Source organism: Dicentrarchus labrax, unplaced genomic scaffold (genome assembly GCF_905237075.1).
Source record: "Dicentrarchus labrax unplaced genomic scaffold, dlabrax2021, whole genome shotgun sequence".
Lineage (NCBI taxonomy): Eukaryota > Metazoa > Chordata > Actinopteri > Moronidae > Dicentrarchus > Dicentrarchus labrax.
The window spans coordinates 21,999,135-22,014,889 of record NW_026136714.1 but is presented as its reverse complement, the minus strand read 5'-3'; the positions used below and the strand labels follow the sequence as shown (position 1 = coordinate 22,014,889).

The following is a 15,755-nucleotide window of genomic DNA, read 5'->3' as shown; positions in this document are numbered from 1 at the left end:
AAAAGCTCCCTCTCTTCTCTCTTTCTATTGAAAGTGACAGTGACTCTGCTTTATCAGGCCTGGATGTGTCTGTGCTTGTGTGTTAAAGTGTGTGTGCTAAAGTGTGTGTGAGATGGGAATACCCTCACCAGACCACTAGATAGATTATTGACAGGCGGACGTGTGTGTGTGTGTGTGTGTGTGTGTGTGTGTGTGTGTGTGTGTGTGTGTGTGTGTGAATTTGTTGGTCAGGTTGTGAAGATCAGGGCAACAATTACAGCTTGCTGCTCCGCTGGGCCTCACACACACTTTATACTGTCACTGGATATTAGAGTTAACAGCGAGGTGTATGTATGCGTGTGTGTGTGTACATGTGTGCTGACAGATCTGAAGGTTGTGTCTGTGTGTTTGTCCTGTTTAAGTTCCTTTGTTTTCCTGTACAACAGTGTGTTTTTCTGACCTCCTCTACATGCAAACTCTTAAACTAATAACTGTCTCTTACCTATCTTATTTGTGTGTTTCTCTTTTGGTAATGTGTGTGCGTGATAGGTGCGAGCGTTGCGACCGCAGCTTCACACAGGCCACTCAGCTCAGCCGCCATCAGCGACTTCCCAACGAGTGTAAACCAGTGAACCAGAACGAGAGCAGCGAGTCCATCGAGGTGGATTAACCCAGGACCGTTTACTGACTGAGACCACAGCCACATTAAGGCAGCTAAATTTGAAAACGCATCTTTTTCTCTCTGTTTGGGCCCTCCATCCACACTAAGACGCAGTGTTTGTCCCACGGAAATTAAATTTAAAAGAAAAAGAAAAAATCAATCTGAATCTGTTTTACTAGGAATTCATATGAAAAGCATCACCAGTGGTATGTAAGTGCTACTGAAGCGTCAATCAGTTCAGTCAACACCAACTCAGATCTTTGTTTTGCCATCACTGTCCCAGGAAGAGGACAGCAGGAAGACACACTATCTTCACCAAACTGATATCAGAAATTCAATGGATGAATATAGTTTTACAGTAGGTTCCACTTAGGGTATACAGGAAGAAAACCGAATTGTGTTTATGTATTGATCCATTGATTTTATTTCCCCGTCCACTATAACACGCCTGTAGTGAAACCAGAAAGCTCACAGTGAAAGTGGGAGGCCTTGATCAATACTTATAGATATAGTTAATGAGTTCACAACATATAGACAGCGGGTGCTTTGTGTGATTTAAACGGCTGCCTGTGGATATTAACTTCACAAAGCATGCCACAGGGGGAGGAATAAGCCGTAGGAACACGTGTTTGGGAGTTTGATAAAATGGTTAACCGTAATCTGAGCGGGAAATGAGTGACAGACATGAGAAATTGCTTTACGTTGCTTTTACCGCAGCCTGTTAAGTTACGGTCAAAGGATGTGTGGTAGTAAATTTAAAAAGACGATCTTTCTGTCGCCTCCAAATCCCTCGGAGATAGAACAGTATTTATATTGATTTTGTCACATGACTTCATGATCAGGAAATACTGATGTAGTGGTCTCAGCAGCAGGTAAACAGGTAGCGTTTATGAGCCAGAATCAAATCAGTATTTTAGATTTGTTCGGTTGTCTGACGGCAGAAACAAAAAACACTGAACTAAAAGCGAGATGGTCTGTATTGAAACACATTACAGTGCCACTGCTGAGCACGGGGGGGGGGGACAGCTCTGGTGTTGCTGCTGTTGTCGGCGTTTCAGTGTGGATGGAGATGTTTGGGAAAAGCACCTGACTGTTTCTGAGCGTTTTCAGATTTAGCTGGTTTAGTGTGAACATAATCTGACTGTTTACAGTTTGACTGACTGACTGACTTCTGAAGAGGAGAGACATTAAAGCCACATTCATCCTGCTGGAGAGAATCCTGATTAAACCAAACCAAAGATCCATTTTTTCCAGCAGAGAAGAAGAACGCTCAGATGAAGGCGTCGGACTAATGAACTTAACGTTTTTTTGGAAAAGGATATTTATTGGAGACTTTAGGGAATCCCGATAGGTTTCCCTCCAAAGAAAACTCTTTCTTGAAACCGGGACAAAAACAATGAAATACCAAAAAATCCAGACTGATCTGTCTGTAGCTTTACTTCTCGGTTTCTTTTTTCTTTTTGCAACAGCGATGCCAAAGGAGGGCGCGACCAAAGCAAACAGACTGAGAATGCACAACGAGCAGCAACACAAACGTCTGAGGACGACGCTCGAGTTTTACATCACTAAATGAACAAAATAAAAAGACAAGGAGTATGTATTGTAAAAATATAACAAAAGACAAGAAAGGACAACAGAAACATAAATTATATTTATCTTCTTGCTCATATCATGCTTCGGGCACTTTTGTTTTGTTTTGATAATTTAATTTTTCTGATGTTGGCAGAAGAAAAGATGGTGGAGAAAGAAGGGAAATACTGAAGAGATTATGGATGTGATTTCTTATAGAAATAATGCCACAGTTCACAAAGAGATGTGTTAAATATGATGTTGACACAGCATGTGTTTAAAAATGTGTTTGGGTTAAAGTGGATCCATGTTTTTTTTCTCATCTTGGTATTTTCAGGGTGAACATTTCCCGCATCGTGTTCCATCCGTTGTTTTGCCTTTCTGATGAATATAAAGGTGACGTATGATCATCTGAGCCACAAACATCATACAATCCAAAAAGGGCAAATGTTTCTGGTTTGAAAATGACTTTCTCATCTCTCTCATAAGTTTTGTCTCCTAGAGTATATTTGCTACACAATGCAAGTTTGAATCCATTCACAAGCAATCTCAGATGTGTAAATAGTCCTGTGTCATTACGATACACTTTGTATTCAAATGAGTGAGGGTAAAAGCACAGTTATTACATGAACACCAAATAGGTTTTTGTGCCTGAGAGTTTAAAAAGCTTTAATAATGATAATAATTATAATAATAATCTAAAAACTGTAACTTCTTTTCCCAAAGACCAACAGTGTTGAACCTGCTGGATGTAAATCTACGGTCCAAACCAAAACTCAGAGGGATGTTTCATTGCGTGAAGACACCTTTACATTTATCACACAGACGTCTGTAAGAGTTCCTGAGCACCTTGAGTCATTATCAAAGATCATGAATGAAGTTATTTATTGTGAATACAAACTGCAGACGGGGAGAATCTGCTCCTACCCCGTCTCACTGGTTATGACAGCTATAACGTGCAAGTTTTGCTATAATTAATCATAACCTGTACTTAACATGCCTCTGTAAAAGGGCCATGCTGAAACTAAAGTACCAAATATGAGCCAAATCACACATGGCTGCTGTAGTGGGGATGCTGAGGTTTGGCTGCAGTTTGCTGCTAAGCGTCAGTGCCCGAGTCAGATCTTACCAGTCAGTGGGATGTTTGGCTCAATATGTCCGCTCTCACTGTAGCGTTGATCCTCTTCTACGATTGGCTGCCTGCAGAGGTTGCTTCAGCCTGTGAGTGGTTGCTCAGATCCACACTCTTCCACTTCCACTTCCACAGTATCAGTGGTTCAGTTTATTATCTTAACTTATTACGTTAGCTACACCTAATCAAGTGTTGCATAAGGACTCTAAAACAAATTTCCTGTATTTCTGATGGTTTATCTCTATTTAGATTAACTCTGTGACGTGATAATAAATCCTGATGATGAGGAGGTTGGAGCTGAATGAACTTACAGACGTGTTGTGTGTCACTAAAAGTAAAGCGGTTTTGAGTCAGAGTGAGACATCTCTCTGTTCAGAGTGCTGATTGATCCAATGCTGTGTATATATAGAGAAATACAGACTATGGGTTTTTTATATGATGGATCAGTTGGACTGAGCTGAAATACTCTGACTCAGTAAAGGACAAAAACATAAATGTGAATATGACCCAGAGTCCCGAGCAAATTCACTTTCTGTTCACATCTGTCAGGATCCAGAGGATGGACAACTTCAGAGAGACCTTCAGCTGCCATTTGTTTAACACACAAACACAACCTAAATTACTGTTACACTTATCAGTATATTACTAGTGTTTCCTTTTGACAAAAGTGACGAAGATGCAGCATCAGACCTGTTCTCCGGAGTTGTTCAAAGTCATTCCCAGGAAATGTAGGCAACCCTTGACTCAACTATGTGTGCACAAAGTAGATTGAAGGAACTTGGATTTAAAAAGTATATTTTTAACTCCAATCCTCCAGGGTGGAAATACGTATGTGAACTTGTAGTGACTACGTACCAAAATCAGTGCCACATCATAAACCCGGGGTTTCTAACAGTGAAAAAACAATAATTCATTTTTACCCAATTGGTTGAAGATAGTTGTAGATGAAGTCAACCTCAGCTGAACACAGACTGAATCTTGCTCGGCCCTTCTGATGACGATAATCATTTCCTAACATGACATGATGTAACGTGACTGAAAGAATCTGATGGGGAAAAACAGTCATGCAAAACAGAAAGACTTCTGAATCCATCCTGACTCGATCTTGTTTGCATGATTTCTCTGACTCCCTTCCCCCTTTTTGTAAATGAATGACAAAATGAGATCAAACACCAAAAAGACGTTGTTCCATAGGAAATAAAGCTGAAATCCAGTTTTGATTCTTACCAGTGAAACTTTCTGTGATTCAATTACCCTGCAATGTTTATAGGGTTAAGACAAGTTGTATTTATAATAATAATTACTTTAGGAAAGTTGTCTGTGGTTGCTCTTGTTCGGTTGAGATTGGAGCATTTAGAAAAGGGGTGTGTCTTCCGTCCTGACCCACTCAGATCACCTTGAGATTATTACTAAAATGTGGTTCAAGCTCAAACAAAAATATAAACTGCCACACAAGAGGCTTAGTGACCGATCAACAGCTGCCTCTACTTAGAGCTAATAATCTGTAACACACACACACACACACACACACACACACACACACACACACAAACACAGCACCGCTTTGACCTCAGCTCTGTCAGTCTGCAAACACAAACTGGACTTTCCACTTTCCATTCTGATTTCAGAGATTATTCCTGCGAGGATTGAACAAATTCACCAAAACAAACACAGTCAGAGCTTTCAGACATCAATCACAGCTGTTTTTTCACCGTGGGAACCGGATCCAAATCCTGAGGCCAAACAAATGATCACACACCCAAAAGTTTCATGTCTTTTTCTTTCTATCTTTCTTTTCTTTTTTTTTTCTTCAGTAAATGTCTGAATGAGTCCAGATTAGATTACATGTAATGAGATTATGGAAGTGGTAGTTTTAATTAGAAGCAGTTAGTGTGAAAGAAGGAAAACAAACGGGGAAAAACTGCTGACCGAGAAACCAGGCTGAGGAGGAGAAAAGGGCTTTTAACTGTTTTGAGTTTGAGTTTTATTTATTTAAACAAGTTAGAATAAAAAAGGACATCACAGTAATGTGTGGGGAGAGGGGGAAAAACCTCAGGAATGGCTGATTCATAACCCAAATAATATAAAACACTCACTGTGGAAGATATATCCAGATTATGTAACATAGAAAAACAGCAGAAGGTAGATACATTCGTAATAACTAATTACATAATTATAATCATTGCTCCCAGCTGGGTTGAAGTGGGAAACTAACAATAATAATAATAATAATAATAACTGTGACTGTAGGGATGGAAAATGTATTTAGATTACAATTAACAAATTTATATTTTGAGGAGGAGTTACTTTTAGAAAATGTGCTTTCAGTGAAAAATCTAAAGTAAACGCAGTGGAATGTGTCCACGTATCTGAAGTACAAATACACGCTGTCAAAAGTCATGAAGGTCGCCCCTGTTCACTGATTTCTTTGCCACTAGGGGGCAGCAACGTGATCATCCCACTGCAGTCCTTCTGGTGTCTGTCTGATGAATGGAAGTCTCTCTTCTAGCTCTGTTTTTGGTCTCCACCGACTCCTGAGGGAAATATCTGTCTCTTTAGCTGCTAAATGTTCACCAGCTCGTCTCTTAACGGTGTCCGTCTGCTGTTGGATGCTGGGAGGTGGTTTTTAAAGCTTCCTCTTTAAGAACAGCCGCCTGCTGAGGATGATGATGAGAGTGAAAGCTGCGGGTCAGAAAACCAAAACAAGCTGAAAGAGCCTAAAACTGCAGGGTCAGGTGATAATTCTTTGTGGGTTTGTCGCTATGAGTTGGTCCATTGTTTTAAAAACAAACATTGTATCATATTTGTCTCACATTGTACATAAAACCTGAATCTAAACAGTAACTTGTAACTTCATTTGTCAGATAAAAATAAAAAGTACAATATTTCCTGCTGAGATGAAAAGGAGGGAAAGGAGACATTCTCCAAAAACTTGTGTCAGCTGCAAGAGAACAGGATGATAAAGAGAACAACAGTCTTAGTCAGGTATCAGTAAAGTGTGTGTGTGTGTGTGTGTGTGTGTGTTTGTGTGTGTGTGTGTAATGGGTGTAATGGTTTGCTTTTGGTGGAATTTCCTGTCAGAGGGGAAAATATTAAGCAGACGAGAGGTCGCACTTTCAAAACCAATTAGACATGAAGCTGTGGAGTTTTTTTTAGTTTTAATTGGAAACATGTTGGAGGAGAAAAGTGGGAAAGTTTCACTGTGAGAAAATCTGCCTGCTGTTACCCCGACCACGACTTAAAACGTGTGTGTGTGTGTGTGTGTGTATGTGCGCACAGTGGTGGGAGGTAACTGAGTATGTATACTTGCACATTGTTTGAGTATTTCCGTTCTGTTATTCCACTTCATCTCAGACAGACCTTGCACTTGTTGCTCCCCTACATGTGTCTGACAGCCTCCGGTCCCGGCTGCTTTACACATAAAAATTTGACATAAAAAATACGATAAGCTCATAAAACACAACACGCTGCTGAAGAGTTGTGGCTCCTCGTCCTGTTTCAGATTTCACTTCACCACTAAACATCTCAAATATTACAATAACTGTTCGAGGCCCAAACAGGTGACATTCTTTCAGAGTATTAAACTTATTCTCATTAATCTTTGTTTTCATTCATTTATATCCCGTTCTGTTTTCTCTTGTTTTGACGGGAAGCATTTGATGGTTTACAGTTATCATCTTAGTGCTGGTGTGAAACGTGTACAGTGTGTGTGTGTGTGTGTGTTTAGACGTCCTCTGATGAGTGACAAAAGGAATTGTGGGAAATTGGGTCCACCCCACAGTGTCATGTGTTTACTGTATCAACAGTGAAAGGCAGCACAGATCTGAAGTGAACTTTATTTAACCTGCAGCACCGACGACAGATCAAACAGCTCCTCCGCGTTCACACTGAAGTCCTAATCCTGATGAAGTGAGCAGAAACACAACAGCGCAGTAATATTTCATCTGTTTTATATTAGAAACAGGTTTTTACTTTCTCTCAATAAAACCACTTTTTGTCAGATTTATAAGTAATTGATAGCAACATGTCCAATATCCGACCTTAGTGTCGTCAAACGTGTTTCTAACGTTTCTTTAAACTGACTGATTCAGTTATTATTAAATGTAATCAGACCTCCGTGGTTAAAGCAGCTCCACTTCCTCCATCAGCATCTTGTTGTAATATTTTGTTCACTTTACAGCTGCTGTGTGTCCTTGAATACCTCAAATGTGACTTTAATGTTTACTGTTGGTAAGAAATAAACACTTAATTATTAATACATAATATTTACACATTGGCTCCTTTCCAGTTCGACACAATGATGTCATTACTCTGTATATGTTTAGGAGTTCTTATTCATTCCGACATATGTTCCGTTTGTTGTTCAGTGTTTGTTGATACGGGGCTCAATAGGTTTGTTTTTGTCGTTTTAAAGGTGATGACGTCTGTTTGATCATCAGAGTGAACACAGCCACAGACCTCAGATCAGATGTCCCACGCACACACACAAACACACACTTACACACACAGCTACAGACGATAGAAGAAAAGAAAAAAAGTCAATTTGAACCTCTGGTTTCCACAACTAAGGTAACTCCATCTGCTGAGGAAGATCATGTGATACGTTCAAAAGCTCCAGAACTGCTGCTAAATAGACCTCGAGGTGAGATTGTTTGGCCTTTTCCTGAAAATAGATTTGTTTGTTTTTTATTTCAGAAATGTTGCAACATCTTCCTGTGAGTATAAAAGTGTGTGTGTGTGTGTGTGTGTGTGCTCGAACTGTGTTGGATTCAGTCAAAGCGAGTTTTAAAAGCTAGAATTGGAGATAAAACACACAGTTGATAAGATATTAGAGAAACATTTCACTTTAAACCTCAACATCACATTTCTTCTTCTGCTCTCTTATCTTCCTCTCCTCCTCCTCCTCCTCCTCCTCCTCACAGCAGATGGATGAGCTGGGAACATCTGCTCACCGTCAGCACTGAGGACCCAGATGTCAACACACACACACACACACACACACACAGAGGCATCAGTGTGTGTTAACATGTTGTTCTACATGTGATAACACGTGTCGTCTGTCTGCAGTCGACCTCCAGCGGATTCTGTTCGCTCTGTACGTTCACTCTCTCTCTACTGCACCCCACGTTGACTCAGCTTTTTACTTTTCATTAAGATATTGGCTTTTATTCCAAAGTCATGTTTCAAATGTAATTATTATTTTATTTATTACACACATTGCACTTTTTGCGTGTTCAAGAAACTGTTTTTTGCATGTGTGAAGTTAGGGAATGTAAGTACTCTGTACATTACTTGAGTATTTTATTCTAATACTTTCTCCCTCTACATGCAGCTCTTTTTACAGAATCTACACACAAAACATATCAGCTTGTAAAATGAACCATTGTTATATATTAAAATACCAAAAAGTACACAAAGTAGTTCAAATGAGCTGCTAACACATCAGTAATCATCCATTGTAATCAATTCTGAACCAATAATATGGAGTTAAACTGCAGGGCCGTCCTGCTTAATGGATACATTTGATACTTCACAGTACATGTTGCTGGTAATATTTCTGTACTTATTTCGCCAAAGGAGCTGAAATCTGTTGGGAAATGATGCAGTCTGCAAAAGCAAAAGGTTTTACATTTAGGAAAGTGCAAGTGTTTAATAAATCTTAGAATGTGTTTGTTTGAATCAGAAATATGTACATGTATGTATACTACTCCACCAAGCAGTGATCAATATTTCAAATATTGAGAGATTTGTGTCTTATATCAGTTCATATTTATATGTGCAGTACCCATCATAAGCGAGGGTCCGGGCTGAATCGGTTTCATTTGCTGAGGAACAAACAGATGTTGTCTGAATTTAATTAATGATTTAAATATCATTAATATTCAGCTCTAGAAATGAATTCATCTTCGTCTAACTGGGGTAAACACCTCTCTAGTGGCTTGTTTAAATAAAGCAGAAATATTTTACAATTCTTCATTAGTAAATATAAAAATATAAACAACAATTACACAACAAATGTTATTTGAAAATAATTTATTGCAGACAAACAGGAATCAGAGTCGTCTCTGATGATAAAAAATAAATTAATGTGTCAGAGCGTCTGCAGGTCAGAGGACTGTTTGGAGGCTTTTCTGAGGCTGCAGCGCCACCTGCTGTCAGAACACACATCATTAACACTTTACAGACTGTACATGAACTCATCACCACATCCTCCAATAACCTAACAACAGGTCTGATTCAGGTTCAGTAATGCTGCACATGGGAGTTCCCTGATGATCTTATTAAAGGAACAACTGGTTACACAGCATTTTTCTAATGAAACTGGTTTCACTTCATTTCTGTGAAACATGATAAAGGGATTATTCAGCACAGTCAATATTTAATCTGTTTCAGAGTTTTTGTGAAAGTTAAATTATTGTTTCGTCTCCTTGGTGATGTTCTGTTGGATATCTTTCAAACAGCTGTGCTGCTGATTTGTCTGATCAGCAGCCCAAAAATCTTTACGATCACAGAAGCAGCAGCGTTTGAGAAGCTGGAACCAGTGACGGTGTGGGGGATCGTGTGGCTTCTAAGATGTCAGAGCACCTTGAATGCATCAACAGGAGCACGCTCACAAAACGAACTGAAAGAAGAAGAACATCTAAAAAGGGCATGGTGTCGTTGGTAGTTGTAGTTTTAAGGTTCAGACATGTAAAACTAGTTTTAAGTCTAAGTCCATTTTAATGCAATACTCAATGTGCCAGTGTACACTGACAGTTATGTAACTGTAATTGTTCCTCCTCTCCATTCTGGCTGTGATAGATGTTTTCCACAGAAAAATCTCCCCGTAGGGAGGGGGGGGGGAATTTTTTCCGGGGGGCGTGTCTATAGAAAGTCAACTTTTCCTTAACACTAGAACTACCAGAATCTATAACTAAAAAAAAAAAGTGTTTTTTTTTTCTTTTCTTTTTTTTTTGCTCTTATTGCGGCTTTAAAGTTTTTTTTTTTTATATCATATCTACATTTTAACCTTCTCTTTAAGTTTTTCCAATGAAGTTTTTAATTCCTGTTGTCATGTTATGACGTCATCCAAAATCAAAATTTTTTTTACCGCACAGAACAGCGGGGAAAAAAAAAAAAAAAAAATAATGAAAATTTATATTTTTTTTTCTTTTTTTTACCCCCTTTTTTTAAAAATTTTAAAAATTAAAAAAAAATTTAAAAAATATTTTTTTTTAAAATTTTACGATAGGTTATAATAAATATCAGGACAAAAAATTTAAATTTAAATCAATGTAAAATTATTTTCCAGCAAAATTAAAAATTTTTTTTTTAAAAAAAAAAACAAATCTTATGATACAATAACTTCTAACATATATACAATAACAAAAACATTACATATATACATTTGAATACATTGTAAAACTTTCAGGGACACGTATGCAACGCAATCTAGTACACACAAAAACAGGCTCAAAAAACATGAACATTAGCTAAACAAGAAAACGAACTGCTTTAGAACGATTAGTAATAATGAACAAAATCAGATAAACACGTTTTCCTCCAAGTGGCTCATTTGAACGGCCAAACACCCAGCATCATTCACTGACGCTACGCACAGTCCACACAGGTAAACACCGCCTTCGTGTGCAGCTTCCACACACTACTTTGTGACATTTGGCACATGTCTCCTTGGTTTTATTTTTTGCAGTTCCTCCTTACTTGGCACTGCCTTCTTCTCTCCATCTGCTGCTGCTCCTGCCCGGGTCCTGGCTCTCGCACCACCAGTTGTGTGGCTTTGAGCTGATGTGGTCGGAGCGGTTCACCGCCAGTATTCACAGGAGGAACCCCCCCCCTTTTTTTTTTTTTTTTTTTTTTTTTTTTTTTTTTTTTTTTTTGTTTTTTTGCCGGGGGTTTGTTTTTTTAAAAAACGCGTTTTTGGCCCTTTTGGGGGGGGTGTTTTCACAGAGTATTTTCTGGCCATTTGATCCAGGACGTCTACCCTACCTTGGTCTTGTTATAGTACGGACCGTCTCTGGCTTGCTTTTGTGGCCACTTGTGATGCCAACAGCTGTGTGGACAGTGCTGAGGATGCAGACATTCTTTTTCTTTGCACTGATACACGGTCAGTGTTGCATCTCCACTTTTCAGCACCTCTGTGCAGAACAGCGGCCTTGCGCCTTTACGCACGGGGACTTGCAGTTCAAATGAAGTAAAGAAATTGTCGGTGTTACGTTTTTTTTTCTTCCCCCAGGTATGGCTCGACCATTTTTAGCACCACACTGTCTCCAAGTCGTTGACCTGGCCTCCCCCTTCTTTCCCAGATAAGGCGCGCCGTTTACCATGTATTTGGTGTCGACATCCGCAGCAAGCCAGAATTTTATTCCGAATTTGTCCGGTTTGTTTGCAATATACTGCATGAAGCTGCACCTTGACTTTGTCGGGAATAGCTGCTCATCCACAGTGATGTCTGCACCGGCTTGTAGCAAACGACAGTTTTGGACAAATCTGTCCCAAACATCACTCATCAAAGCAAACTTTTTCTTCAGCGGGGGGGTGGAGTTTTTTTTTTGTAAAAAGGGAGGATTTTTTTTTTTTTTTAAAACCTTTTTTGGGACATGGTCTCTTTAAAAAAACACTCGGTTTCTTTTTTTTTCTTTCTTTTTTCCTTTTTTTATTTTAAATATTTTAATTTTTTTTTTTTTTTTTTTTTTTTTTTTTTTTTTTTTTTTTTTTTTTTTTTTTTTTTTGGCGTGGGGGGGTTGGTGTTTTTTTTTTTTTTTTTATTTTTTTTAATATAAAAAAAATTAAAAATTTAAATTTTTTTTTTTTTTTTTTTGGGTTTGGGGGGTTTTTTTTTTTTTTTTTTTTTTTTTTTTTTTTTTTTTTTTTTCTTTTTCTTTTTTTTTTACCCTTTTTTTTTTTTTCCCTTTTTTCCTTTTTTTCGTTTTTTGGGTTTTTTTTTGGTTTTTTTTTTTTTTGGGGTGTTTTTTTTTTTTTTTTTGGTTTGGTTTTTTTTTGAATAATTTTTTTTTTTTTTTTTTTTAAAAAAAAAAAAAAAAAATTTTTTTTTTTTTTTTTTTTTATTTTTTTTTTTTTTTTTTTTTTTTTATTTTTTTTTTTTTTTTTTTTTTTTTTTTTTTTTTTATTTTTTTTATTAATAATAATAAAAAAAAAAAAAAGGGGGGGAAAAATTAAAAAAGGGGGGGGGGGGGGGGGGGGGGGGGGGGGGGGGGGGGGGGGGGGGGGGGGGGGGAAAAAAAAGGTATTTTAATTTTTAATTTTTTTTTTTATATGTTTTTTATTATTTATATTTTTTTAAATTTTTTATTTTTTTTTATTTTTTTTTTTTTTTTTATTTTTTATTATTTTTTTTTTTTTTTTTAAATATAAAAAAAAAAAATAATAAAATATAATTTAAAAGTGGTGGGGTTTTTGGGGGGTTTTTTTTTTTTTTTTTTTTTTTAATTTTTTTTTTTTTTTTTTTTTTTATTATTTTAAGGGGTGGTAAAGGGGTCAAGGGAAAAGGGTCTTTTTTCTTTTTTTTTTTTCTTTTTTACTTTTTCTTCTTTTGGTTTCGCCCCTCTGGGTTAGCTTTGTTTTTTTGTTTTTTTTTTTTTTTTTTTTTTTTTTTTTTTAATTTTAAATTTAAAATTTTTAAATTTAAAAAAAAAAAAAGAAAAGGTTTTTTTTTTTTGGGGGGGGGGGTTTACTATTATAGGGGGGGGGGGGTTTTTTATTTTTTTTTTTTTTTTTTTTTTTTTTTTGTTTTAAATTTGGTCTTTTTTTTTTTTGGTAGAAATTTTGTTATTTTTTTTTTTTTTTTTTTTTTTAAAAAAAAAAATGGTAAATAAATTTACCTTTTTTTAGAAAAAGACCTACACCCACATTTTTTTTTTTTTAAAAAATTATTACACTGAAAAATTTAAAAAGTAAACTTTGGTAGTTCTAGTGTTAAAGATGTTGGCTGAGGATTATTAAAATGGCACCAAACATAAAATAACACTGATATAAAAAGACATCAAAAGAGCATCTGATTTGTTCAGCAATTAATGAATCTCCTCTGAAACCTCCTTCACACAAACATAAATATTTAAATCCACAAACAAACAAACAAACATTCACATTTTAGACATTAACTCAGGAATCACATTTCTGATAATGTAATAATTCTCCTCTAGATGTAAATAAAAATGTGCCGCTGGGCATTTCTGTGTGAAGGCAACCACAGTGGGTGAATAACAACCTGAAACAGAAGTGTAAACCGCCTCAGAGCTCCCGTGCTAACAGCTGGTTTACCTGCAGTCTCGGGTGTGACTCTTGTCTCTGATTGGCCGATTCCAGGAGCTGTCAGAGATCCCCTCTGCCGCTCATGGCGTCCTGTATCTGTCTGTTGAGCTCAGCGATGATTCGGTCTTCGTGGGTGTAAACTCCGGTCCTCAGCAGAGTGTCTCTCTCCTCTAACAGGCGGCTCAGGTGTTCGTCAGCGCTCTCATTCACGCTTTGAGGGTGGGCGGGGCCTAATCTGTCCTCCTGCTGCTTTAATCTGTGAGAGAAAATATCAAAAACCTCGTCTTTATTATCTGAAACAACCAACCAGATTATGTCAAGACTTTTAAGTGAGACATAGTGAATTAAAATAGAGAACACATTAAAGGAATCTGAAGGTAAGATTATTCTGTAGCATTAGCTGTGACATAATGTGTTAATATGCTTCCATTACTAAATGTTAACTGTTAAACACTCACTACATATGTTAGCATGTTGTTAGGTTCTTAATGTTGTGCTGTGAGTGAAATGCTAACATTAGCAGACATGCTAGTTTCAAGGTTTTATTTGTCACCTACTCAACATATCTAAACACTGTGCGTGCTAAATGTTTATGCTTTGTACAGTGTCCCTTTTAGGACATGTCGGACTCAGCTCTACGTGGTGGAGTTGTCTCAGATTTAAGCTGGACTGTGAGACTCAGCTGAATGCTGTCTCAGCATGGTGGCAGCGCTCCTGATGGGCTGCACCTCTGATGTTCCCTGTTCATGTTCGGCTCGCTAATATTTAGCATTTTGTCATAATAATGTAAACATAATAAGATAATATATCACAGAAAGCATGTTGATATGTTGCTGCAACAATTAATTTCATCATAGATTAATCTTCAGATTATTCCCATTTAGTCTGTACAATGGAAAAGCTTTACATCTTGAAATGAGAAGCTGCAACCACAGTGTGTTTGCTAGTTTCAAACATGCCAAAGCCAAACGTTATTATTATTATTGTTTTTAATTATTATTATTATTATCTCCGGTCTCTTTGTCTCATTCGTGGTTATGAATGTTTCTAGTAAAATGTAAACATTTCCTCATTTAATTTCTACTGCTGTAAATCTGTGTGTGAACAGGTGTGAAAATGTAGCTTCTATAAAACTGGATGAGCTGAGATCGTTTCCTCACCTGTTGAGTTCGTTCCTGATGTTGTCCAGCTCCTGTCTGTCCTGTTGGACTGCTTCCTTCTGCTCTGTTGCTAGGTAACGCAGCCTCATGGCCTCAAGCTCCGCCTGCTGCTTCTTCAGACGAGTCATAGCATTTTCCTGCTCCCGCTGCGCACACGCACACACACACACGCACACACACACGCACACACACACACACACACAAGCACACACAAGCACACACAGAATATGGAAGAAACTTTAACTTTTGGTTTTCAGGCTGAGTTTAGTGTTCGTTACAGATGTTCTTATTGTGTGAGAGTTCAAGACTTCAATATGTTGCCTCATTCTCATCTCAATCATTTCAAACATGTTTGATGTTCAAAGCTTGAATCTGATTTGAGCCCTGACATCTCGCACTGGTCTACAGATCCAATCTGAACTGAGAATATTTAAAAATAAACCTCTGACCCCGGTGCTGAAATGTGTACGTTTAGATGCCAAGAAACTGTTTTTCCTCATTACACAGAGTGCAGTTGGTGATAAATTTGTCTGGTTTCACATTTTCATAAAAGCTCCCTGAGAAAAAAGCTGCAGGACTTGAAGAATTCACACGTAGACCAACACCAACACGATGAGAACAGAAAGAAAACTTCATAAAAACGTCCTAAAGTCGTATTTCTCTCAGCTGCTCCGGACTCCAGCTCAGACCGACCAGACTTCCCAAAATTACCCAGAATACCAATCTGGGCTCTGTCTACTGGCTTACAGCTGCACGCTAATAAATCAAGGAAACAGTCTTAGCAGTGAAAACAAAAACACTAATGTTTGATTATAAATCAAAAGGGATACAATTTAAAGTTTGCAGGTTTACATCCAATAACCTGCTGGGAAAATCTGCCTTAAGACTACACTGAGTCCTGCTGAGGGTCCTGCTCCAACACAGCTAATGCCTGAATGCAGCCTGGCCTGTCTTTTTTTTATATATATATATATATATATAAAAA

The 15,755-nt window shown here is 37.5% G+C and overlaps 2 protein-coding genes across 12 annotated transcripts in view; one reads left to right on the top strand and one right to left on the bottom strand.

Annotated features, from left to right (window-relative positions):
• prdm6 (PR domain containing 6) overlaps positions 1-1,658 on the top strand; it is an 85,169-nt gene extending 83,511 nt beyond the window's left edge. For 5 of the 6 annotated variants that reach the window (XM_051421876.1, XM_051421874.1, XM_051421875.1 and 2 more), the window contains one exon: positions 529-1,658. In XM_051421876.1, coding sequence (XP_051277836.1) covers positions 529-649 — 121 coding nt within the window. In that variant the 3' untranslated portion in view covers positions 650-1,658. The remainder of the gene's footprint in view (positions 1-528) is intronic. The other variant, XM_051421878.1, reaches the window with a different exon arrangement.
• Positions 1,659-6,560: 4,902 nt separating this feature from the next.
• LOC127375705 (centrosomal protein of 120 kDa) overlaps positions 6,561-15,755 on the bottom strand; it is a 32,780-nt gene continuing 23,585 nt past the window's right edge. The window contains exons 19-22 of one of the 6 annotated variants that reach the window (XM_051421868.1): positions 14,771-14,916; positions 13,620-13,866; positions 7,186-8,301; positions 6,561-6,749 (exon numbers count right to left, since the gene is read on the bottom strand). In XM_051421868.1, the coding sequence (XP_051277828.1) occupies positions 13,671-13,866; positions 14,771-14,916 (342 nt within the window). In that variant the 3' untranslated portion in view covers positions 6,561-6,749; positions 7,186-8,301; positions 13,620-13,670. Of the gene's footprint in view, positions 8,302-9,357; positions 9,982-13,619; positions 13,867-14,770; positions 14,917-15,755 lie in introns of those variants that run through there. The other 5 variants (XM_051421869.1, XM_051421867.1, XM_051421864.1 and 2 more) reach the window with 5 other exon arrangements.